The following is a 27,464-nucleotide window of genomic DNA, read 5'->3' as shown; positions in this document are numbered from 1 at the left end:
ACACACACCACTGACCCCCCCACCCCCCCTACACACACACACACACACCACTGACCCCCCCACCCCCCTACACACACACACACACACACCACTGACCCCCCCACCCCCCCTACACACACACACACACACCACTGACCCCCCACCCCCCCTACACACACACACACACAACTGACCCCCCCACCCCCCCTACACACACACACACCACTGACCCCCCCACCCCCCCTACACACACACACCACTGACCCCCCCACCCCCCCTACACACACACACACACACCACTGACCCCCCCACCCCCCCTACACACACACACACCACTGACCCCCCCCACCCCCCCTACACACACACACACACACCACTGACCCCCCCACCCCCCCTACACACACACACCCACACACAACTGACCCCCCCCCACCCCCCCTACACACACACCACTGACCCCCCCCCACCCCTCCTACACACACACCACTGACCCCCCCACCCCCCTTACACACACCACCACTGACCCCCCCCCACCCCCCTTACACACACACAAACTGACCCCCCCCCACCCCCCTTACACACACACTCACACACACACAACTGACCCACCCCCCCCCCCCCTACACACACACAACTGACCCACCCCCCCCCTACACACACACAACTGACCACCCCCCATCCCCTACACACACAACTGACCCCACCCCCCCCCCCCTACACACACACAACTGACCCACCCCCCATCCCCTACACACACAACTGACCCACCCCCCCCCCCTACACACCCCAGATATAAAAGAAAAAACACAAAGAAAAAAAGTCACCACCTCATTATTCGGCCCTTCAAGGAACAGATCCCCGGGAAGTCAGCCATTCACTGCCCCCCCTCCTCATCACCGGCTCAGGCTGATTCCACTAGAACCAAGAGCCCCGCAGGCACTCTCAGGTCAAATAAACCAGGTTCCATCATTTACAATGCTTCAATAAAACATTTCCACTGCGCCCCCACCTCCCCCATGCTACCACAGGCCCCAATCCCCCTCCCCCAATTTCCCCACACACCTCTGCAGATCCCACCCCCCTCCCTGTATCCTGTACCTTTCTGTCTTGCTGCTTTCCTCACGGCATCAATTCCTCCTTTTTGCTCAATAACTTCGTAAATCAGCTGTGAGGTTTCTTCATCCTTCAGGTGGGCTGTATTAATTCCTGCTTCTCGGAACAGCTCCATCAAATCAGGGTCCAACAGATTCATCTACCACCACACAGGGAAACACGGAGCAGCTCACAGACCCAAACCTGTACAGAGACCATTCCCCAGCCGTCCCCTCCCCAGAAACCCATCAATGGACAGATGAGCAGAGCTCACTTCTCATAAGGGACTGTCCCAGGACTGGCATTGCTCCCCAAAGGAGGCAGGAGGAGAACGATCACAGTCGTCACTGACTCCTGTGGGCACAAACCGGGTGCTCCGTTTCCTCCCACATGCCAAAGACTTGCAGGTTGGTAGGTAAATTGGCCATTAGAAATTGCCCCTAGTATAGGTAGGTGGTAGGGGAATTGAGGGAAGGTGAGGATATGGTAGGAATATGGAATTAGTGTAGGATTAGTATAAGTGGGTGGTTGATGGTCCAGCACTGACTCGGTGGGCCGAGGACCAGTTTCAGTGCTGTATCTCTACATAAAAATAAAAAACTGAGCCGACCCAGTCATGAGCAAAGTCAGACGGCCAGACAAGTCACTCAAGCTCAGTGAAAATTATCCACATACAGCTTAGAAACAGGATCAAACTTTCTTCACAGATCAGTCCAAACACCAACAACCGCCCCGCCCAAACCCCCAGCCCCCACTCCCCCTACCCAACACAGTAACTTGGATGAGGGGAGCGCATGCACTTACATCGAATCCAGTCTGAGGGTCCCAGGCCACATGGCCAATATGCCTGAGGACAGAAAAACAGTTTAACCTCATCAGAAGTAGCAAATAATCCATCCAGAACCCCCCACCCCCACCCCAATCCCTCAACCCAGAACCCCCCCCCACCCCCAAACCAGGTCCCTCAACCCAGACCCCACCCCCCCAGTCCCTCAACCCAGACCCCCCTGGTCCCTCAACCCAGAGACCCCCCCCCCCCACACCAGGTCCCTCAACCCAGAGACCCCCCAGTCCCTCAACACCCCCCCCCAGCCCCTCAACCCAGACCCTCCCCCCCAGCCCCAAACACAAACACCGCCTCCCCAAACACCCAAACTTGCACTAAACCCCCAAACCCACCCACTAACCCCACCCCCTCCATAACTGACCCAACCCTAAACTCTCCATTGACCCTCAACCCCTCCCGCACTAAACCCCTTTCACAGACCTTGAAATCCAAACTCAAATCCACCACCTCTTTCCCATTCCCACCCCACCCTCTGGTGAGACTGGAATATTTAGGATTCTCACTGGAAATTGCTGGGAGCCCCAATCTCAGATTTGGAGACTTTGCTCCGAATGGGTCTTGCTTTCCTCTTCTCCCTGGGCCAATGGGGTGGAGCCTATGCCACAGTAACGAAGATTGGTGATGTCAGGGTTCGGATATCAGTGGTAGCCATGGGCAATGAAGGTTTCATGGAATCACTGAAACTGGCCACTGTAATAAATAAATTTCAATTAATAAAACGCCTGACCTCAAAAAACCCCATTCACCAACTCAAGCCCCAAATTCAAAAACTAATCCCCCATCCCCAATCCACATCCCCAAACCACCCTATCCATTGACTTCAAAATCCCACATCCACTAACCTCACCATTCCCAATACAATCTTCAACCACAAAATCACCCCCCCCCCGCCCCCCCATCCCAACCTTTGTAACTTGTCCTGTGGGGTTTGGGGAGACATCCCCACAACTAGGGATCGAAACCCCAGGCTGATAAACTGGCAGCAGCAAATAGAGTTTCTGACTGGAGGAAAAGCAATATCTACAATCCAACTGATCTAAATACCCCTCAGAAATAGCAATCAATTTACCATAGTGACACAAGGCTTTCACAAATGCAATCTTCATCTCTACAAGGCGTAGACGCAGCCACACTCTCAATCCATTTAGGAAAATAGCAGCAACTGACTCAATCTGTCCACCTGAAACTAATTGGGAACCAGCAATCACTGCTGCCCCAGCATGGAGGCGGCACCAGCCTTAAAGGGCCAGTAACCAACCCCCCAATTTCACACACACATCTTATCACAACATCTTTACACAACTTATTAATCAAATAGTTTACAGTATTTAAACTCAAGGATCTCAATGTTTCAAAGAGACACACAGAACAGGAAGGACTCAGGTACAATCTCTGGCCAGTGCTGAGTGAGCTTTCCCATTCGGTGTAAGAATATAAGAAATAGGAGCAGGAGTAGGCCATTCGGCCCCTTCAGCCTGCTCTTGCTATTCAATAAGATCATGGCTGATCTGCCACATCAACTCCACTTTCCTCTCCATCCTCATATTCCGAGATTCCCTTAGTGTCCAAAATTTAATCGATCTCTGTCTAGAAAATACTCAACGACTGAGCATCCACAGCTCATTGGGGTAGAGAATTCCAAAGAGTTACAAACCTTTGAGTGAAGAAATTGCTCCTCATCTCAGTCCCTAAATGACACACGTTGTATCTTCAGACTATGCCCCCAGTTCTATACTCTCCTGCCTGGGGAAACAGTGTCTCAGAATTTTAGTCTGAACCGGAGGCCAAGAGTCATCGACCTGAAACATTAATTCTCTCTCCACAGATGCTCCCAGATCTGCTGAGTATTTCTAGCATTTTTCTGTTTTTATTTCAGATTTCCAGCATCTGGAGTATTTTGCTTTTGTCTCAGAATTTTATATGTTCCAATTCATTCTTCTAAACTCCAGAGAGTATAGACCACTTCTACTCAAACTCTCCTCTTGGGCAACTCTCTTCTCTCAATAATCAATCTAGTGAACCTTTGTTCCACCCCCTCGAAGACAAGTCTATCCTTCCTTATAGGGGAAGAGACCAAAACTGCACACAGTACTCCAGCTTGCTCTCACCAAAGCCCTATACAATTGTAGCAAGACTTCCTTATTCTTGTATTTCAGCCCCTGTGCAATAAAAGTTAACAAACTATTTGCCTTTGTGATTCATAGAACCATGGGAGGCCATTCAGCCCATCGTGTCCGTGCCGGCTGAAAAAACTAGCCACCCAATCTAATCTCACCTTCCAGCACCTGGTCCATAGCCTTGCCAGTTCCAGCACTTCAGGTGTATGTCCAGGTACCTTTTCAATGAGTTGTGGGTTTCTGCCTCCACCACCGATCCGGCTGCAAATTTCAGACACCCATCACCCTCTGGGTAAAAGCATTTCTCCTCATGTCCCCTCTAATCCTTCTACCAATCACCTTAAATCTGTGCCCCCTGGTAATTGACCTCTCCGATAGGGGAAACAGGTCCTTCCTGTCAACTCTACTCTAGGCCCCTCATAATTTTGTACATCTCTATTAAGTCACCCCTCGGCCTCCTCTGTTCTAAGGAAAACAACCCCAACCTATCCAATCTTTCGTCATATCTGCAACTTTCGAGCACTGGCAAAATTCTTGTAAATCTCCTCTGTACTCTCTCCAGAGCAATTATGTCCTTTCTGTAATGTATTGATCAGAACTGTACACAATACTCCAACTGTGGTCTAATCAGCATTTTATACAGTTCCAGCATTACATCCCTGCTTTTGAATTCTATACCTCAGACAATAAAGTATTCCATATGCCTTCTTCACCACTCTATCTACCTGTCCTGCCACCTTCAGGAACCTGTGGACAGGCGGTCCAAGATCTCTCACTTTTTCTACCCCTCTCAATATCCTCCTGTTTATTGTGTATTCCTTCACTTTGCTTACCCTCTCCAAATGCTGGAGACCCCCCCGCTCCGTCAGGGTTACTGAGTGTGTGCTGGGGCTCCCCCTCCCCAGGGTTACCGGGTGTCTGCTGGGGCTCCCCCTCCCCAGGGTTACCGGGTGTCTGCTGGGGCTCCCCCTCCCCAGGGATACCGGGTGTCTGCTGGGGCTCTCCCTCCCCAGGGTTACCGGGTGTGTGCTGGGACTCTCCCTCCCCAGGGTTACCGGGTGTCTGCTGGGGCTCTCCCTCCCCAGGGTTACCGGGTGTGTGCTGGGGCTCTCCCTCCCCAGGGTTACCGGGTGTCTGCTGGGGCTCCCTCCCCAGGGTTACTGGGTGTGTGCTGGGGCTCCCCCTCCCCAGGGATACCGGGTGTGTGCTGGGGCTCCCCCTCCCCAGGGATACCAGGTGTGTGCTGGGTCTCTCCCTCCCCAGGGTTACTGGGTGTGTGCTGGGGCTCCCCCTCCCCAGGGATACCGGGTGTGTGCTGGGGCTCCCCCTCCCCAGGGTTACCGGATGTGTGCTGGGGCTCCCCCTCCCCAGGGATACCAGGTGTGTGCTGGGGCTCCCCCTCCCCAGGGATACCGGGTGTGTGCTGGGGCTCCCCCTCCCCAGGGATACCGGGTGTGTGCTGGGGCTCCCCCTCCCCAGGGCTACCGGATGTGTGCTGGGGTTTCCCCTCACCAGGGTTACTGGGTGTGTGCTGGGGCTCCCCCTCCCCAAGGATACCGGGTGTGTGCTGGGGCTCCCCCTCCCCAGGGTTACCGGGTGTCTGCTGGGGCTCCCCCTCCCCAGGGATACCGGGTGTCTGCTGGGGCTCTCCCTCCCCAGGGTTACCGGGTGTGTGCTGGGACTCTCCCTCCCCAGGGTTACCGGGTGTCTGCTGGGGCTCTCCCTCCCCAGGGTTACCGGGTGTGTGCTGGGGCTCTCCCTCCCCAGGGTTACCGGGTGTCTGCTGGGGCTCCCTCCCCAGGGTTACTGGGTGTGTGCTGGGGCTCCCCCTCCCCAGGGATACCGGGTGTGTGCTGGGGCTCCCCCTCCCCAGGGTTACCGGATGTGTGCTGGGGCTCCCCCTCCCCAGGGATACCAGGTGTGTGCTGGGGCTCCCCCTCCCCAGGGATACCGGGTGTGTGCTGGGGCTCCCCCTCCCCAGGGATACCGGGTGTGTGCTGGGGCTCCCCCTCCCCAGGGTTACTGGGTGTGTGCTGGGGCTCCCCCTCCCCAAGGATACCGGGTGTGTGCTGGGGCTCCCCCTCCCCAGGGTTACCCTGTGTATGCTGGGGCTCCCCCTCCCCCAGGTTACCAGGTGTGTGCTGCGGCTCCCCCTCCCCAGGGTTACTGAGCTCTGGGACTTGATGTCATTGTTCACTCTTAAATGATCAAATGAAATTCAAAGCAAAGTAGAAACTCACTTTTGCTCTTCACACTCCTTCTGCTGCCTGAAAATAAAATTTAAACACAGTTTGTAAACAATCAAAACAGTTTTCACTTGTAACATCAAGGAGCTGGTTTATCATTTTAACTCTTGTACACACTCAATGCCAATGAAATGGGCAATGGAGGACTGAGTTGGGTTGGCAGCTTGCGGTGTGACGATGGACGGAGGGGTGGGGGGTAGAGGATGGAGTTGGAGTGATGGTTTGGGTGATGGAGGGAGGGGTGGGGGGTAGAGGATGGAGTTGGATTAATGTTTGGGTGATGGAGGAAGGGGTGAGGGGTAGAGGATGGAGTTGGAGTGATGGGTTGGTGATGGAGGGAGGGGTGGGGGGTAGAGGATGGAGTTGGAGTGATGGTTTGGGTGATGGAGGGAGGGGTGGGGGTAGAGGATGGAGTTGGAGTGATGGTTTGGGTGATGGAGGGAGGAGTGGGGGTAGAGGATGGAGTTGGAATGATGTTTGGGTGATGGAGGGAGGGGTGGGGGGTAGAGGATGGAGTTGGAGTGATGGTTTGGGTGATGGAGGGAGGAGTGGAGGTAGAGGATGGAGATGGAGTGATGGTTTGGGTGATGGAGGGAGGGGTGGGGGTAGAGGATGGAGTTGGAGTGATGGTTTGGGTGATGGAGGGAGGAGTGGGGGTAGAGGATGGAGATGGAGTGATGGTTTGGGTGATGGAGGGAGGGGTGGGGGTAGAGGATGGAGTTGGTGTGATGGTTTGGAAGATGGAGGGAGGGGTGGGGCGTAGAGGATGGAGTTGGAGTGATGGTTTGGTGATGGAGGGAGGGGTGGGTGGTAGAGGATGGAGTTGGAGTGATGGTTTGGGTGATGGAGGGAGGAGTGGGGGTAGAGGATGGAGATGGAGTGATGGTTTGGGTGATGGAGGGAGGGGTGGGGGGTAGAGGATGGAGTTGGAGTGATGGTTTGGGTGATGGAGGGAGGAGTGGGGGTAGAGGATGGAGATGGGGTGATGGTTTGGGTGATGGAGGGAGGAGTGGGGGTAGAGGATGGAGATGGAGTGATGGTTTGGGTGATGGAGGGAGGAGTGGGGTGTAGAGGATGGAGTTGGAGTGATGGTTTGCGTGATGGAGGGAGGAGTGGGGGTAGAGGATGGAGATGGAGTGATGGTTTGGGAGATGGAGGGAGGGGTGGGGGGTAGAGGATGGAGTTGGAGTGATGGTTTGGGTGATGGAGGGAGGAGTGGGGGTAGAGGATGGAGATGGAGTGATGGTTTGGGAGATGGAGGGAGGGGTGGGGGGTAGAGGATGGAGTTGGAGTGATGGTTTGGGTGATGGAGGGAGGAGTGGGGGTAGAGGATGGAGTTGGAGTGATGGTTTGGGTGATGGAGGGAGGGGTGGGGGGTAGAGGATGGAGTTGGAGTGATGGTTTGGGTGATGGAGGGAGGAGTGGGGGTAGAGGATGGAGTTGGAGTGATGGTTTGGGTGATGGAGGGAGGGGTGGGGGGTTGAGGATGGAGTTGGAGTGATGGTTTGGGTGATGGAGGGAGGAGTGGGGGTAGAGGATGGAGTTGGAGTGATGGTTTGGGTGATGGAGGGAGGGGTGGGGGGTAGAGGATGGAGTTGGAGTGATGGTTTGGGTGATGGAGGGAGGGGTGGGTGGTAGAGGATGGAGTTGGAGTGATGGTTTGGGTGATGGAGGGAGGGGTGGGGGGTAGAGGATGGAGGAGTGATGGTTTGGGTGATGGAGGGAGGAGTGGGGGTAGAGGATGGAGTTGGAGTGATGGTTTGGGTGATGGAGGGAGGAGTGGGGGTAGAGGATGGAGATGGAGTGATGGTTTGGGTGATGGAGGGAGGAGTGGGGGTAGAGGATGGAGATGGAGTGATGGTTTGGGTGATGGAGGGAGGAGTGGGGTGTAGAGGATGGAGTTGGAGTGATGGTTTGGGTGATGGAGGGAGGAGTGGGGGTAGAGGATGGAGATGGAGTCATGGTTTGGGAGATGGAGGGAGGGGTGGGGGGTAGAGGATGGAGTTGGAGTGATGGTTTGGGTGATGGAGGGAGGAGTGGGGGTAGAGGATGGAGATGGAGTGATGGTTTGGGAGATGGAGGGAGGGGTGGGGGGTAGAGGATGGAGTTAGAGTGATGTTTGGGTGATGGAGGGAGGAGTGGGGGTAGAGGATGGAGATGGAGTGATGGTTTGGGTGATGGAGGGAGGGGTGGGGGCAGGAGATGGAGTTGGAGTGATGGTTTGGGTGATGGAGGGAGGGGTGGGGGCAGGAGATGGAGATAGAGATAGGATTGTGAGGGTGTGGGGGGGTGGTGCGGTGTCTGGGGTCACAGTGAGGGATCGGTGGCAGTATGAGTCAGCTGGATGAACTAGTTGGTCTATTTATGTATGTGTCTCAGTTACCCACCCTGACACACTCACATGTCTCTCTTACATACAACATGCCCTGTTTCTCTGACAGTGCGCAGGCTCAGTATCCAAGCACATACCAAGGCCAATAGAGCAAGTTTCTGTCCCCAATCCTGATGGATGGTTCATAGGTCAAATCTTGAGTTTTCCACAGTGCCCATTGGGGTCTACCTCTTTCCTGAGTCAGCTGTTGCAGTGCAGACATTGGCCTCAGTGACCCAGGCTGTCTTGGGTTCCCATTCTGGCTCACACAGAATGAATGGAGTCTTTGGAGGAGATCAGGAGGGCAGGGAGTCAGTCATGGGTGAGAGGCAGAGCTGCCATGGAGGTGAAATAACCGTGAATAATAACCACTTGAAATACCTGCCCGTTACTGTATTTACTGGAGAGAATACACCCCCAGAGTCTCTAATTAATTTGTTACTATATTTACTGGAGATAATGCAATCCCAACTTCTCCAAACTCTCCACATAATTAAAGTCCCTCATCTCTGGTACAATTCTAGTAAAACTCCTCTGCACCCTCAACAAGGTCTTCATATCCTTCCTAAAGTGTGGTGCCCAGAATTAGACACAATACTCCAGCTGGGGCCTAGCCAGAGTTTTATAAAGGTTCATTATAACTCCGTTGGTTTACTCTATGCCTCTATTTATAAAGTCCAGGATCCTGTTGTTGTTATTGTTGTTTGAAACGTAGTCCCAAAAGGACCACAGGCATCTCTCTCCATTAGAGAGAGCCAGTTGGTCATTATAGCTTGACATCACTCCTCTAGCATGGGGCGGGGCAAGGAAGCAGGAAGCAAGCCTCCACGAGATACCACAGCTGAAATGGGGATTGAACCTGGACCCTATATGGTTTTTATAAAAACAGGCTTCTCAAATTGACCTATTATTTTAAAGATTTGTGTACATATACCCCAAGATTTCTCTGCTCTTGCAGCCCCTTTAAAGTTGCACCATTTAGTTTATGTTACCTCTCATTCTTCCTACCAAAGTATATCACTTCACATTTCTCTGCCTTAAATTTCATCAGTTGTGTGTCTGCCTATATCACCAGTCTGTCTCTTGTTGAGGTCAGTTATTATCCTCCTCACTGTTTGCGACATTTCCCAACTTTGTGTCAACTGCAAACTTTGGAATTGTTCGTTGTATACTCATGTCCAGGTAATTAATATATATCAAAAAGAGCAGTGGTCGGAATATTGACCCCTGGGGAACGTCACTGTATACCTCCATCCAGTCTGAAAAACATTCAGCACAACTCTCTGCTTCCTGTTCCTGAGCTAATTTTGTATCCATGATGCCACTGTCCCTCTAATTGCATGGGTAACAACTTTGCTAACAAGTCTATTATGTTGTAAATCACAATGAAAGTCTGTATCCCTGGTAATTTGGATATCTGGGGTCCATAAATCCAAGCAAGGAAAAGCAAGACTGACCTTTCTTCTGCTGCAGTATTTGGACTTTGCTATCAACGACAACTTTAAACTTCTCTCCTTCCAGTTCATCACTGAAGTTCAAAGCTGCCAGGCAATCCTGCACAACAAAGTATGAAACACACAGAATCATGGAATGGTTACAACACAGGTGGAGGCCATTCAGCCCATCATATCCATGCCGATTCTCTGAAAAAGCAACTTAACTAGTCCCACGCCCCATCTTTTCCTTGGAGCCCTGCAATTTTTTTCTCTTCAGATAATTATCCAGTTCTCTTTTGAAAGCGATGATTGAACCTGCCTCCACCACACTCTCAGACAGTGCATTCCAGATCCTAAACACTCTCTGAACCTGCCTCCACCACACTCTCAGACAGTGCATTCCAGATCCTGAACACTCACTGAACCTGCCTCCACCACACTCTCAGACAGTGCATTCCAGATCCTAAATACTCTCTGAACCTGCCTCCACCACACTCTCAGACAGTGCATTCCAGATCCTGAACACTCACTGAACCTGCCTCCACCACACTCTCAGATAGTGCATTCCAGATCGTAAACACTCACTGAACCTGCCTCCACCACACTCTCAGACAGTGCATTCCAGATCCTAAACACTCACTGAACCTGCCTCCACTACACTCTCAGACAGTGCATTCCAGATCCTAAACACTCACTGAACCTGCCTCCACTACACTCGCAGACAGTGTATTCCAGATCCTAAACACTCACTGAACCTGCCTCCACCACACTCTCAGATAGTGCATTCCAGATCGTAAACACTCACTGAACCTGCCTCCACCACACTCTCAGACAGTGCATTCCAGATCCTAAACACTCACTGAACCTGCCTCCACTACACTCTCAGACAGTGCATTCCAGATCCTAAACACTCACTGAACCTGCCTCCACTACACTCTCAGACAGTGCATTCCAGATCCTAAACACTCACTGAACCTGCCTCCACCACACTCTCAGACAGTGCATTCCAGATCCTAAACACTCACTGAACCTGCCTCCACTACACTCGCAGACAGTGCATTCCAGATCCTGAACACTTACTGAACCTGCCTCCACCACACTCTCAGACAGTGCATTCCAGATCCTAAACTCTCACTGAACCTGCCTCCACCACACTCTCAGACAGTGCATTCCAGTTCCTAAACACTCACTGAACCTGCCTCCACCACACTCTCAGACAGTGCATTCCAGTTCCTAATAAAGTTTTTCTTCATGTCGCCATTGCTTCTTTAGCCTGTCTCCTTAAATCTGTGTCCTCTGGTTCTCGTTCCTTCCGCCAATGGGAACAGTTTCTCGCTATCTACTCTGTACAGACGTCTCATGATTTTGAACAATTCTATCAAATCACCTCTCCACCTTCTCGAAGGGGAACAGCCCCAGCTTCTCCAATCTATCCACGTGATTGGAGTTCCTCATCCCTGGAACCATTCTGCTAAATCTCCTCTGCACTCTCTCAAGAACTCTCACATCCTTCCTAAAGGTTGGTGCACAGAATTGGACACAATACTCCAGTTGAGGCCAAACCAATGTTTTATAAAGGTTCACCATAACCTCCTTGCTCTTGTACTCCTTGCCTCTATTTATAAAACCCAGGATCCCGTGTGCTTTTTTAACCACCTTATTAACTTGCCCTGCCACCTTCAATGATCTGTGCACATATACCCCCAGGTCTCTCTGCTCCTGCACCCCCTTTAAAATTGTACCCTTTATTTTATATCACCTCTCCTTGTTCTTTTTACAAAATGTATCACTTCACATTTCTCTACATTAAATTTCATCTGATACGTGTCCACCCATTCCTCCAGCCTGTCTACATCGTCTTGCAGTCTATCACTATCCTCCTCACAGTTCACAATAGTCATAGAGAGATACAGCACTGAAACAGGCCCTTCGGCCCACCAAGTCTGTGCCGACCAACAACCACCCATTTATACTAATCCTACATTAATCCCATATTCCCTACCACATCCCCACCATTCTCCTACCACCTACCTATACTAGGGGCAATTTATAATGGCCAATTTACCTATCAACCTGCAAGTCTTTGGCTGTGGGAGGAAACCGGAGCACCCGGCGGAAACCCACGCGGTCACAGGGAGAACTTGCAAACTCCACACAGGCAGTACCCAGAATTGAACCCAGGTCGCTGGAGCTGTGAGGCTGCGGTGCTAACCACTGTGCCGCCCATACTTAGAAGTTTTGTGTCATTTGCAAATTTTGAAATTGTGCCCTGCACACCCATCATCATTAATATAGATCACGAAGAGCAGGGGTCCTAATACCCACTCTTGAGGAATGTTAATGGTAGGATAATTATGTTGTTAAGATAAACAGGTGAAGGGGCATTGTTTAAATAAAGACTTAGAGAGGATATACAGAGAGCCTGCTGGGACACTAGGTGTGGATTTACAGAAGACAGAGATATGTAATGCTGTATTCTGTGAAAAAAGCAACTATCAAGAAAAGGATCTGTGTCTAAGTTCATTCTTCACCATTTGGCTTGGGTCCATTTAACAGGGAATCCCACTAACAGCCTTCCTCCAGTCTGAAAAACAACCATTCACCGCTACTCTCTGTGTCCTATCACTCAGCCAACTTTGTATCCATGCTGCCACTGTCCCTTTTGTTCCATGGGCTTTAATTTTGCTGATAAACCTGTTGTGTGGGACTGTATCAAAAGCCTTTTGGAAGTCCATATACAACACATCAACTGCATTATCCTCATCAACCCTCCCTGTTACCTCATTGAAAAAGTCAATCAAATTAGTTAAACACGATTTACCCTTAACAAATCTGTGCTGACTTTCCTTAATTAATACACATTTGTCCAAGAGACTGTTAATTTTGTCCTGGGTTGTTCTTTCTAAAAGCTTTCTCACCACTGAGGTAAAACTAACTTGTCTGTAATTGCTGGGTTTATCCTTACACCCTTTTTGAACAAGGTGTAACATTTGCAATTCTCCAGTCCTCTGGTACCACTCTGTATATAGGGAGGATTGGAAGATTATGGCCAGTGCCTCCACAATTTCCCTGCTTACTTCCCTCAGTACCCTCGGATGCATCTGATCCAGTCCTGGTGGCTTATCAACTTTAAGCACAGACAGACTTTCAAATACCTGCTCTTCATCAATGTTTAGTCCATCCAGTATCGCAATTACTTGCTCTTTCACTATGACTTTGAAATTGGCCCTCCCCAATTAGTTATTTTTCACTCTGGATTGCTCTTTGTCCTATTCCATAGCTAACCTGAACCTTATGATACTGTGATCACTATTTCCATTCCCTCCCTGCCTGCACAATCTTAAGTTGCAGGGTGACCACCTCGATAAACATGCTATCCCTGAAGTTCTCAAACCCGCAGATGTTCTACAATGACGCCAGCTGCCAGACCAATGTCAAATTCACGGTCACTTCTAACACTCTGGTGTATTACTGCTAAATAAATACCTTCATATTTCTGCTGGGATGTGATGGATCTGCTGTGATATTTCTGCTGGATTCTGGTAGGTCTGCAATATTTCTGCTGGATTCTGGTAGGTCTGCTGTGATATTTTTACTGGGATATGGGTCTGCTGTGTTATTTTTACTGGGATGTGGGTCTGCTGTGATATTTTTACTGGGATGTGGGTCTGCTGTGTTATTTTTACTGGGATGTGGGTCTGCTGTGATATTTTTACTGGGATGTGGGTCTGCTGTGTTATTTTTACTGGGATGTGGGTCTGCTGTGATATTTTTACTGGGATGTGGGTCTGCTGTGTTATTTTTACTGGGATGTGGGTCTGCTGTGTTATTTTTACTGGGCTGTGGGTCTGCTGTGTTATTTTTACTGGGATGTGGGTCTGCTGTGATATTTTTACTGGGATGTGGGTCTGCTGTGTTATTTTTACTGGGATGTGGGTCTGCTGTGATATTTTTACTGGGATGTGGGTCTGCTGTGTTATTTTTACTGGGATGTGGGTCTGCTGTGTTATTTTTACTGGGATGTGGGTCTGCTGTGTTATTTTTACTGGGATGTGGGTCTGCTGTGATATTTTTACTGGGATGTGGGTCTGCTGTGTTATTTTTACTGGGATGTGGGTCTGCTGTGATATTTTTACTGGGATGTGGGTCTGCTGTGTTATTTTTACTGGGATGTGGGTCTGCTGTGTTATTTTTACTGGGATGTGGGTCTGCTGTGTTATTTTTACTGGGATGTGGGTCTGCTGTGTTATTTTTACTGGGCTGTGGGTCTGCTGTGTTATTTTTACTGGGATGTGGGTCTGCTGTGTTATTTTTACTGGGATGTGGGTCTGCTGTGTTATTTTTACTGGGATGTGGGTCTGCTGTGTTATTTTTACTGGGATGTGGGTCTGCTGTGATATTTTTACTGGGATGTGGGTCTGCTGTGTTATTTTTACTGGGATGTGGGTCTGCTGTGATATTTTTACTGGGATGTGGGTCTGCTGTGTTATTTTTACTGGGATGTGGGTCTGCTGTGTTATTTTTACTGGGATGTGGGTCTGCTGTGTTATTTTTACTGGGATGTGGGTCTGCTGTGATATTTTTACTGGGATGTGGGTCTGCTGTGTTATTTTTACTGGGATGTGGGTCTGTTGTGATGACAACTAAAGGTGCTGTTGAACCTTTCTGCCAGCAGAGGTCTGTGTGAGGTGAACTGTGTAAGGGCACAGTGCTCGATCACATTGGGTGTTGAGAAAGTTCTGTTTTTGCTTAGAGTTGCAATTTTTAAATCTGTAGCCTCAATACATCAAATGATTTACCGTTTTTGTATAAAGAGAGGATGAGCTGGCTTGTGAATTGAGGACAAATTATTTTTAGGCAATTTCTTTCGAATTTCCTGCAGTGACAAGGTTCTGTGCAAGCAGGGTGTGGGTGCTTGTGTTGGGGATGTCAGTAACCCTCAGACTGGGGAGGGGGAGACTAAGGGAGAGCAGACTGGGGGGAGGGGGAGAGTGGGGAAAGTGGAGAGACTGGGGGAAGAAGGACTGACGGAGATGAAACTCAGCAAGGGGGAGATTGGTGGTGGGAAGGGACTGAGGGAGGGGGGATTGGGGTGATGGGAGACTAGGGACTGTGGGGGAAGGGTTAGCAAGTTGTGGGTGCTTGTGTTTGGGGTATCAGTAATGCTCAGTAGCTGGGGGAGGTGTCACCCTGGCTGAGATCCTGCCTGGAAGGGAAGGTCAGTGGTGACACTGCTATGAAGACGTGACTGAAGTCCACACAGCAATTTCCCAGTTAATATTTAACCACAATTCCTTGAATTCCCCTTGGTTTAAGCGGCACCTGAAGGAACGGTAGAGTCTGCACAGCTGTTAATTAAATATAAGGGTCTCTAGAACATTCTCCTTGAATTATAAACTCTAAACACTAAGAGTGACAGAATGTTTCTGGACCCACACCCCAGATTGGACTCAGCCCTCCCCCCAGCTACAGACCCGAGACCAGGAGTAACATTATACACTGAGGGTCAAAGGCCCTCAGACAGGGTTAGGGTTCACATCTTAGTTTATATTTGTTTCATAGGATGTGAGCGTCACTGGCCAAGCCACAATTTATTGGCCATGCCTAATAGTCCTCGAGAAGGTGGTGGTGAGCTGCCTTCTTGAACCGCTGCAGTCCATGTGGGGTAGGTACACCCACAGTGCTGTTAGGAAGGGAGTTTCAGGATTTTGACCCAGCGACAGTGAAGGAACGGCGATATAGTTCCAAGTCAGGATGGTGTGTGACTTGGAGGGGAACTTGCAGGTGGTGATGTTCCCATGCATCTGCTGCCCTTGTCCTTCTAGTTGGTAGAGGTCACAGGTTTGGAAGGTGCTGTCTGAGGAGCCTTGGTGCATTGCATCTTGTAGATGGTACACACTGCTGCCACTGTGCGTCGGTGGTGGAGGGAGTGAATGTTTGTAGATGGGGTGCCAATCAAGCAGGCTGCTTTGTCCTGGATGGTGTCGAGCTTCTTGAGTGTTGTTGGAGCTGCACCCATCCAGGCAAGTGGAGAGTATTGCATCACACACCTGACTAATCTAATTGAATTTTTTGTTGAAGTAAAAAAGATTGGTGAAGGAAATGCAGTGGATGTTGTTTATGTGGATTTTAGGAAAGTGTTTAATAAAGTACCACAGAAAAGACTGGTTAAGAAAATTGAGGCTCATGGAATAGGAGGGTCAGTGTCCAACTGGATAAAAAAATTGGCTTAAGGACAGAAAACTGAGTCGTAATAAATGGTTGCTATTCAGACTGGAGGATGGTAGACAGTGGTGTTCCCCAAGGGTCAGTGCTGGGCCCACTGATTTTTTTGCTATATATAAATGACTTGGATCTTGGAATACAGAGTAGAATTTCAAAATTTGCCGATGACACCAATCTTGGAGATGTGACTAACAGTGAGGATGATACCAATTGCCTGCAACAGAACATAGATAGACTAACACAAGTGGCAGACATGTGGCAGATGGAATTTAATACAGAGAAGTGTGATGTGATGCATTTTGGCAGAAGGAATAGAGAGAAGCAATATATACTTAATGGCACAGTTCTAAAGAGTGTGCAGGAACAGAGGGACCTGGGGGTGTATGTGCATCGATCTTTGAAGTTGATAGGACATATTGAGAGAGTGATTAGTAAAGTATATGGGATCTTGGGCTTCATAAACAGAGGTATTGAGTACAAAAGCAGGGACGTTTTGCTGAACATTTATAAAGCTCTGGTTAGGCCCCAACTGGAATATTGCATCCATTTTTGATCATCACACATTAGGAAGGATGTGAGGGTTCTTGAGAGGGTGCAGAGGAGATTTACCAGAATGGTTCCAGGGATGGAGAATTTTAGTTACAAGGTTAGGTTGAAGAAGCTGGGGTTGTTCTCCTTGGAGTAAAGGAGATTGAGGGGAGATTTAATAGAAGTGTACAAGATTATGACAGGCTTAGATAAGTTAGACAGGGAAAAGCTGTTCCCATTAACTAATGGTGCGAGAACTAGGGGACACAAATTGAAGGTTTAGGGCAAAAGATGCAGGGGGAATATGAGGAAGAACTTTTTTTTACGCAACAGGCGGTAATGATTATTGATCTCCTTTGTTCTAAGGAGAACAAACCCAGCTTTTCCTTGTAACTAAAATCCTCCATCACTGGAACCATCGCTTACCTTCAGGAGCTGAGAGCAGTCAGACCTGTGTGTGAGCAGTCAGACCTGGGTGGGAGCAGTCGGAGCTCTTCCAGCGCGCCGGAGTTTTGAAAGAAAAGAAAAAAGCCAACAGGGATATCACAGGGAAGCTGCAAGGTGACTGGTTGGTGAGTCACTGCTGTTACGGAATAACTCTAAATAGCTGGGTAAGTATCGAAGGTAAGAAAGGTTTACAGTTTATTTCATATATAGTAGTGTTTTTTTTTAGGGAGTTCTGCAGTAACGAGGACCAAGGAAGAGGGGCCCTAGTGTAACTGATATTATTTGACATTAAGATCTTCCAAAAGGTTAATTTAAAGGGTTAAGTCATGGCAGGAGAGCTCAAAGCCGTGGTGTGCTCCTCGTGCTCCATGTCGGAAGCCAGGAACACTTCCAGTGCCCGGGATCGGCATGTGTGCAGGAAGTGCCACCAGCTGCAGCTCCTGGAAGCCCGGGAATCAGAGCTAGCACGGCAGCTGGGGACACTGTGGAGCATCCGCGAGGCGGAGAGTATCGTGGGTAGCACGTATAGAGAGGTGGTCACACCGCAGGCTCAGACTCCACAGGCAGGAAGGGAATGGGTGACCACCAGGCAGAGCAAGAGGACTAGGCAGGCAGTTCAGGAATCTCCTGTGGCTATTTCCCTGTAAAACAGGTATACTGCTTTGGATACGTTTGGGGGGAATGGCCTCTCAGGGAAAAGCAGCAACAACCCAGTTCGTTGCACCATGGTTGGCTCTGCTGCACAGGGGAGGAGTTAAAAGTGTGGGAATGGAATAGTTATAGGGGATTCAATTGTAAGGGGAATAGACAGGCGTTTCTGTAGCCGCAAACGAGACTCCAGGATGGTATGTTGCCTCCCTGGTGCTAGGGTCAAGGATGTCTCAGAGTGGTTACAGGACATTCTGAAGGGGGAGGGTGAACAGCCAGTGGTCGTGGTACACATTGGTACAAACGACATAAGTTAAAAAAAGGATGAGGTCCTAAAAGCAGAATATAGGGAGCTAGGAAGTAAGTTGAAAAGTAGGACCTCAAAGTTAGTGATCTCAGGATTACTACCAGTGCCACGTGCTGGTCAGAGTAGAAATAGCAGGATATATCAGATGAATACATGGCTGAAGAGATGGTGTGAGGGGGAGGATTTTAGATTCCTGGGACATTGGGACCGGTTCTGGGGGAGGTGGGACCAGTACAAACTGGAAGGGTTACACCTGGGCAGGACCGGGACTGATGTCCTTGGGGGAGTATTTGCTAGAGTGGTTGGGGAGGGTTTAAACTAAAATGGCAGGGGGAATGGGGACCTTTGCAAGGAGTCAGAGGAGGGGGGATCAAAGACAAGAACAAAAGACAGTAAGGGGAATAAGAAAAGTGATAGACAGAGAAATCAAGGGCCAGAATCAAACAGGGCCACAGTGAAAAATAGTGGGAAGGGGACAAGTAATGTTAAAAAGACGAGCCTTAAGGCTTTGCCCCTTAACATGCGGAGCATTCGCAATAAATTGGATGAATTAATCATGAAAATAGATGTAAACGAGTATGATATAGTTGGGATTCCGGAGACATGGTTGCAGGGTGACCAGGGATGGGAAATGAACATCCAGGGGTACTCAGTATTTAGGAAGGACAGACAAAAAGTAAAAGGCGGTGGAGTTGCATTGCTGGTTAAAGAGGAAAGTAACACAATAGTGAGGAAGGATATTAGCTCTGACGATGTGGAATCTGTATGGGTAGAGCTGAGAAACACTAAGGGGCAAAAACATTAGTGGGGGTTGTATATAGACCCCCAAACTGTAGTGGTGATGTTGGGAATGGCATTAAACAGGAAATTAGAGATGCATGCGATAAAGGAACATCTGTACTTATGGGTGACTTTAATCTGCATATAGATTGGGCAAATCAAATTAGTCACAATACCGTAGAGGAGGAATCCATGGATTGTATACGGGATGGTTTTCTGGACCAATACGTTGAGGAACCAACTACAGAACAGGCCATCCTAGACTGGGTATTGTGTAATGAGAGAGGAATAATTGACAATCTAGTTGTGCGAGACCCCTTGGGGATGAGCGACCATAATATAATAGAATTCTTCATCAAGGTGGAGAGTGACGTAGTTGATTCTGAGACTAGGGTCCTGAATCTTAATAAAGGAAACTATGAAGGTATGAGGCACGAGTTGGCTATGACGGATTGGGAAACATTACTTAGAGGGATGACGGTGGATGGCAAACATTCAAAGAGCGCATGGGTGAACTGCAACAATTGTTTATCCCTGTCTGGTGCAAAAGTAAAACGGGAAAGGTAGCCAAACCATGGCTTACAAGGGAAATTAGAGATAGCATTAGATCCAAGGAAGAGGCATATAAATTCGCCAGAAAAAACAGACCTGAGGATTGGGAGCAGTTTAGAATTCAGCAAAGGAGGACCAAGGGATTGATTAAGAAGAGGAAAATAAAGTACGAGAGCAAGCTTGAGGGGAACATAAAAACTGACTGTAAAAGTTTCTATCGGTATGTGAAGAGAAAAAGATTGGTGAAGACAAATGTAGGTCCCTTACAGTCAGAAACAGGGAAATTTATTATGGGGGAACAAAGAAATGACTGACCAACTAAATGCATACTTTGGTTCTGTCTTCACAAAGGAGGACACAAATATCATACCAGAAATGTTGGGGAACACAGGGTTTAGTGAAAGGGAGGAACTGAAGGAAATCAGTACCAGTAGAGAAATGGTGTTGGGGAAATTGATGGGATTGAAGGCCGATAAATCCCCAGGGCCTGATGGTCTGCATCCCAGAGTACTTATGGAAGTGGCCCTAGAAATAGTGGATGCATTGGTGGTCATCTTCCAAGATTCTATAGACTCTGGAACAGTTCCTACAGATTGGAGGGTAGCTAATGTAACCCCACTATTTAAAAAGGGAGGTAGAGAGAAAGCAGGGAATTATAGACCAGTAAGCCTGACGTCGGTAGTGGGGAAAATTCTAGAGTCCATTATCAAAGATTTTATAGCAGAGCACTTAGAGAACAGTGGTAGAATTGGACAGAGTCAGCATGGATTTACGAAAGGGAAATCATGCTTGACAAATCTACTAGAATTCTTTGAGGGTGTAACTAGTAGAGTTGATGAGGGGGAGCCAGTGGATGTGGTTTATTTGGACTTTCAGAAGGCTTTCGACAAAGTCCCACATAAGAGATTAGCCAGTAAAATTAAAGTGCATGGGATTGGGGGTAGTGTATTGCAATGGATAGAAAATTGGTTGGCAGACAGGAAACAAAGAGTCGGGATAAATGGGTCTTTTTCCGAATGGCAGGCAGTGACTAGTGGGGTACCACAGGGATCGGTGCTAGGACCCCAGCTATTCACAATATACATTAATGATTTAGATGAGGGAACTAAATGTAATATCTCCAAATTTGCAGATGACTCAAAACTGGGTGGGAGGGTGAGTTGTGAGAAGGATGCAGAGAGGCTTCAGGTTGATTTAGACAAGTTGAATGAGTGGGCTAATGCATGGCAGATGCAATATAATGTGGATAAATGTGAGGTTATCCACTTTGGTAGCAAAAACAGGAAGGCAGATTATCTGAACAGCTATAAACTGAGAGAGGGGAATATGCAGCGAGATCTGGGTGTTCTCGTACACCAGTCGCTGAAGGTAAGCATGCAGGTCCAACAGGCGGTAAAAAAGGCAAATGGTATGTTGGCCTTCATAGCGAGAGGATTCGAGTACAGGAGCAGGGATGTCTTGCTGCAATTATACAGGGCCTTGGTGAGGCCACACCTGGAATATTGTGTGCAGTTTTGGTCTCCTTATCTGAGGAAGGATGTTCTTGCTATAGAGGGAGTGCAGCGAAGGTTTACCAGACTGATTCCTGGGATGGGGGGACTGATGTAAGAGGAGAGATTGAGTCGGTTAGGATTATATTCGCTGGAGTTCAGAAGAGTGAGGGGGGATCTCATAAAAACCTGTGAAATTCTAACAGGACTTGACAGGGTAGATGCAGGAAGGATGTTCTTGATGGTGGGGGAGTCCAGAACCAGGGGTCATAGTCTAAGGATACGGGGTAAACATTTCAGGACTGAGATGAGGAGAAATTTCTTCACCCAGAGAGTGGTGAACCTGTGGAATTCGCTACCACAGAAAGCAGTTGAGGCCAAAACTTTGTATGTTTTCAAGAAGGAGTTAGATATAGCTGTTGGGGTGAAAGGGATCAAAGGGTATGGGGAGAAAGCGGGAACAGGTTGGATGATCAGCCATGATTATAATGAATGGCGGAGCAGGCCCGAAGGGCAGAATGGCCTACTCCTGCTCCTATTTTCTATGACCTGGAACTCGCTGCCCAAGAGGTTGCTGGAAGTGGAGACAATGACTTCAAAAGGAAACTGGATGGTTATTTGAAGGAAATAAACTTGTAGTGTTATGGCAATAGAGTGGGGGAGTGGGACTGACTGGATCGCTCCTTGGAGAGCCAGCATGAACCTGATGGGCTGAATGGCCTCCTTTTGTGCTGCAAATGACTCTTTGACTTCTGCTTTGTAGATGGTTGACAGGCATTGAGGACTCAGGGGGTGAGTTATTTCCCACAGAATTTCCAGTCTCTGACCTGCTTACACCTTGGTCTGAACCGTCACGGTCTGAACCGTCACGGTCTGAACTCACACAGTCTGAACTCACACGGTCTGAACCCTCACGGTCTGAACTCACACGGTCTGAACTCACACGGTCTGAACTCACACGGTCTGAACCCACACGGTCTGAACTCACACGGTCTGAACCCACACGGTCTGAACCCACACGGTCTGAACTCACACGGTCTGAACTCACACGGTCTGAACCCACACGGTCTGAACCCACACGGTCTGAACTCACACGGTCTGAACCCACACGGTCTGAACTCACACAGTCTGAACTCACACGGTCTGAACTGTCACGGTCTGAACCCACACGGTCTGAACCCTCACGGTCTGAACTCACACGGTCTGAACCCACACGGTCTGAACCCACACGGTCTGAACCCTCACGGTCTGAACCCACACGGTCTGAACCCTCACGGTCTGAACCCACACGGTCTGAACTCACACGGTCTGAACCCTCACGGTCTGAACCCACACGGTCTGAACCCACACGGTCTGAACCCTCACGGTCTGAACCCACACGGTCTGAACTCACACGGTCTGAACCCTCACGGTCTGAACCCACACGGTCTGAACCCACACGGTCTGAACCCACACGGTCTGAACTCACACGGTCTGAACTCACACGGTCTGAACCCTCACGGTCTGAACCCTCACGGTCTGAACCCACACGGTCTGAACCCTCACGGTCTGAACTCACACGGTCTGAACTGTCACGGTCTGAACTCACACGGTCTGAACTCACACGGTCTGAACCCTCACGGTCTGAACCCACACGGTCTGAACCCACACGGTCTGAACTCACACGGTCTGAACTCACACGGTCTGAACTCACACGGTCTGAACCCACACGGTCTGAACTCACACGGTCTGAACTCACACGGTCTGAACCCACACGGTCTGAACTCACACGGTCTGAACTGTCACGGTCTGAACTCACACGGTCTGAACTCACACGGTCTGAACTGTCACGGTCTGAACTCACACGGTCTGAACTGTCACAGTCTGAACTCACACGGTCTGAACTGTCACGGTCTGAACTCACACGGTCTGAACTCACACGGTCTGAACCCACACGGTCTGAACCCACACGGTCTGAACTCACACGGTCTGAACTGTCACGGTCTGAACTCACACGGTCTGAACTGTCACGGTCTGAACTCACACGGTCTGAACTCACACGGTCTGAACTGTCACGGTCTGAACCCACACGGTCTGAACCCACACGGTCTGAACTGTCACGGTCTGAACTCACACGGTCTGAACCCTCACGGTCTGAACCCTCACGGTCTGAACTCACACGGTCTGAACTGTCACGGTCTGAACTGTCACGGTCTGAACTCACACGGTCTGAACTGTCACGGTCTGAACCCACACGGTCTGAACCCACACGGTCTGAACTGTCACGGTCTGAACTCACACGGTCTGAACCCACACGGTCTGAACTGTCACGGTCTGAACTCACACGGTCTGAACTGTCACGGTCTGAACTCACACGGTCTGAACTCTCACGGTCTGAACCCACACGGTCTGAACTCACACGGTCTGAACTCACACGGTCTGACCCCACACGGTCTGAACCCTCACGGTCTGAACTGTCACGGTCTGAACTCACACGGTCTGAACCCACACGGTCTGAACTGTCACGGTCTGAACTCACACGGTCTGAACCCACACGGTCTGAACTGTCACGGTCTGAACTCACACGGTCTGAACTCACACGGTCTGAACTGTCACGGTCTGAACTCACACGGTCTGAACCCACACGGTCTGAACTGTCACGGTCTGAACTCACACGGTCTGAACCCACACGGTCTGAACTGTCACGGTCTGAACTCACACGGTCTGAACTCACACGGTCTGAACTGTCACGGTCTGAACTCACACGGTCTGAACCCACACGGTCTGAACTGTCACGGTCTGAACCCACACGGTCTGAACCCACACGGTCTGAACCCACACGGTCTGAACTCACACGGTCTGAACCCACACGGTCTGAACCCACACGGTCTGAACCCTCACGGTCTGAACCCACACGGTCTGAACCCTCACGGTCTGAACCCACACGGTCTGAACTCACACGGTCTGAACCCTCACGGTCTGAACCCACACGGTCTGAACCCACACGGTCTGAACCCTCACGGTCTGAACCCACACGGTCTGAACTCACACGGTCTGAACCCTCACGGTCTGAACCCACACGGTCTGAACCCACACGGTCTGAACTCACACGGTCTGAACTCACACGGTCTGAACCCTCACGGTCTGAACCCTCACGGTCTGAACCCACACGGTCTGAACTGTCACGGTCTGAACTGTCACGGTCTGAACTCACACGGTCTGAACTCACACGGTCTGAACCCTCACGGTCTGAACCCACACGGTCTGAACCCACACGGTCTGAACTCACACGGTCTGAACTCACACGGTCTGAACCCACACGGTCTGAACTCACACGGTCTGAACTCACACGGTCTGAACCCACACGGTCTGAACTCACACGGTCTGAACTGTCACGGTCTGAACTCACACGGTCTGAACTCACACGGTCTGAACTGTCACGGTCTGAACTCACACGGTCTGAACTGTCACAGTCTGAACTCACACGGTCTGAACTGTCACGGTCTGAACTCACACGGTCTGAACTCACACGGTCTGAACTCACACGGTCTGAACCCACACGGTCTGAACTCACACGGTCTGAACTGTCACGGTCTGAACTCACACGGTCTGAACTGTCACGGTCTGAACTCACACGGTCTGAACTCACACGGTCTGAACTGTCACGGTCTGAACCCACACGGTCTGAACCCACACGGTCTGAACTGTCACGGTCTGAACTCACACGGTCTGAACTGTCACGGTCTGAACTGTCACGGTCTGAACTCACACGGTCTGAACTGTCACGGTCTGAACCCACACGGTCTGAACCCACACGGTCTGAACTGTCACGGTCTGAACTCACACGGTCTGAACCCACACGGTCTGAACTGTCACGGTCTGAACTCACACGGTCTGAACTGTCACGGTCTGAACTCACACGGTCTGAACCCTCACGGTCTGAACCCTCACGGTCTGAACTCACACGGTCTGAACTGTCACGGTCTGAACTGTCACGGTCTGAACTCACACGGTCTGAACTGTCACGGTCTGAACCCACACGGTCTGAACCCACACGGTCTGAACTGTCACGGTCTGAACTCACACGGTCTGAACCCACACGGTCTGAACTGTCACGGTCTGAACTCACACGGTCTGAACTGTCACGGTCTGAACTCACACGGTCTGAACTCTCACGGTCTGAACCCACACGGTCTGAACTCACACGGTCTGAACTCACACGGTCTGACCCCACACGGTCTGAACCCTCACGGTCTGAACTGTCACGGTCTGAACTCACACGGTCTGAACCCACACGGTCTGAACTGTCACGGTCTGAACTCACACGGTCTGAACCCACACGGTCTGAACTGTCACGGTCTGAACTCACACGGTCTGAACTCACACGGTCTGAACTGTCACGGTCTGAACTCACACGGTCTGAACCCACACGGTCTGAACTGTCACGGTCTGAACTCACACGGTCTGAACCCACACGGTCTGAACTGTCACGGTCTGAACTCACACGGTCTGAACTCACACGGTCTGAACTGTCACGGTCTGAACTCACACGGTCTGAACCCACACGGTCTGAACTGTCACGGTCTGAACTCACACGGTCTGAACCCACACGGTCTGAACCCACACGGTCTGAACTCACACGGTCTGAACCCACACGGTCTGAACTCACACGGTCTGAACCCACACGGTCTGAACCCACACGGTCTGAACTCACACGGTCTGAACTCACACGGTCTGAACCCACACGGTCTGAACCCACACGGTCTGAACTCACACGGTCTGAACCCACACGGTCTGAACCCTCACGGTCTGAACTCACACGGTCTGAACCCACACGGTCTGAACTGTCACGGTCTGAACTCACACGGTCTGAACTCACACGGTCTGAACCCTCAAGGTCTGAACCCACACGGTCTGAACTCACACGGTCTGAACCCTCACGGTCTGAACTGTCACGGTCTGAACCCTCACGGTCTGAACTGTCACGGTCTGAACTCACACGGTCTGAACTCACACGGTCTGAACCCTCACGGTCTGAACTCACACGGTCTGAACTCACACGGTCTGAACCCTCACGGTCTGAACTGTCACGGTCTGAACTCACACGGTCTGAACTCACACGGTCTGAACTGTCACGGTCTGAACTCACACGGTCTGAACCCACACGGTCTGAACTCACACGGTCTGAACTGTCACGGTCTGAACTCACACGGTCTGAACTGTCACGGTCTGAACTCACACGGTCTGAACCCACACGGTCTGAACTGTCACGGTCTGAACTCACACGGTCTGAACTGTCACGGTCTGAACCCACACGGTCTGAACCCACACGGTCTGAACTCACACGGTCTGAACTGTCACGGTCTGAACTCACACGGTCTGAACCCACACGGTCTGAACTGTCACGGTCTGAACTCACACGGTCTGAACTCACACGGTCTGAACTGTCACGGTCTGAACTCTCACGGTCTGAACCCACACGGTCTGAACCCACACGGTCTGAACTGTCACGGTCTGAACTCACACGGTCTGAACCCACACGGTCTGAACTGTCACGGTCTGAACTCACACGGTCTGAACTGTCACGGTCTGAACTCACACGGTCTGAACTCTCACGGTCTGAACCCACACGGTCTGAACTCACACGGTCTGAACTCACACGGTCTGACCCCACACGGTCTGAACCCTCACGGTCTGAACTGTCACGGTCTGAACTCACACGGTCTGAACCCACACGGTCTGAACTGTCACGGTCTGAACTCACACGGTCTGAACCCACACGGTCTGAACTGTCACGGTCTGAACTCACACGGTCTGAACTCACACGGTCTGAACTGTCACGGTCTGAACTCACACGGTCTGAACCCACACGGTCTGAACTGTCACGGTCTGAACTCACACGGTCTGAACCCACACGGTCTGAACTGTCACGGTCTGAACTCACACGGTCTGAACTCACACGGTCTGAACTGTCACGGTCTGAACTCACACGGTCTGAACCCACACGGTCTGAACTGTCACGGTCTGAACCCACACGGTCTGAACCCACACGGTCTGAACTCACACGGTCTGAACCCACACGGTCTGAACCCACACGGTCTGAACCCTCACGGTCTGAACCCACACGGTCTGAACCCTCACGGTCTGAACCCACACGGTCTGAACCCTCACGGTCTGAACCCACACGGTCTGAACCCACACGGTCTGAACCCACACGGTCTGAACCCTCACGGTCTGAACCCACACGGTCTGAACTCACACGGTCTGAACCCTCACGGTCTGAACCCACACGGTCTGAACCCACACGGTCTGAACCCACACGGTCTGAACTCACACGGTCTGAACTCACACGGTCTGAACCCTCACGGTCTGAACCCTCACGGTCTGAACCCACACGGTCTGAACTGTCACGGTCTGAAC

The 27,464-nt window shown here is 50.4% G+C and overlaps 1 protein-coding gene across 4 annotated transcripts in view; it reads right to left on the bottom strand.

The window, feature by feature from the left end:
• The window catches only part of LOC137380434 (actin nucleation-promoting factor WAS-like), a 166,857-nt gene that overhangs the window by 33,638 nt on the left and 105,755 nt on the right, over positions 1-27,464 (bottom strand). The window contains exons 4-7 of one of the 4 annotated variants that reach the window (XR_010977025.1): positions 10,110-10,206; positions 6,276-6,302; positions 2,422-2,608; positions 1,876-1,918 (exon numbers count right to left, since the gene is read on the bottom strand). Coding sequence is in view for 3 of the 4 variants with exons in the window: in XM_068052365.1 (XP_067908466.1) it covers positions 1,228-1,231; positions 1,876-1,918; positions 6,276-6,302; positions 10,110-10,206 (171 nt within the window). In the remaining variant the exon portion in view is untranslated. Of the gene's footprint in view, positions 1-1,077; positions 1,232-1,875; positions 1,919-2,421; positions 2,609-6,275; positions 6,303-10,109; positions 10,207-27,464 lie in introns of those variants that run through there. The other 3 variants (XM_068052365.1, XM_068052364.1, XM_068052362.1) reach the window with 3 other exon arrangements.

Source organism: Heterodontus francisci, chromosome 19, assembly GCF_036365525.1.
Source record: "Heterodontus francisci isolate sHetFra1 chromosome 19, sHetFra1.hap1, whole genome shotgun sequence".
NCBI lineage: Eukaryota > Metazoa > Chordata > Chondrichthyes > Heterodontiformes > Heterodontidae > Heterodontus > Heterodontus francisci.
Note: the sequence above shows the minus strand (reverse complement) of the source record. Positions and strands in the feature narration are given on the sequence as shown.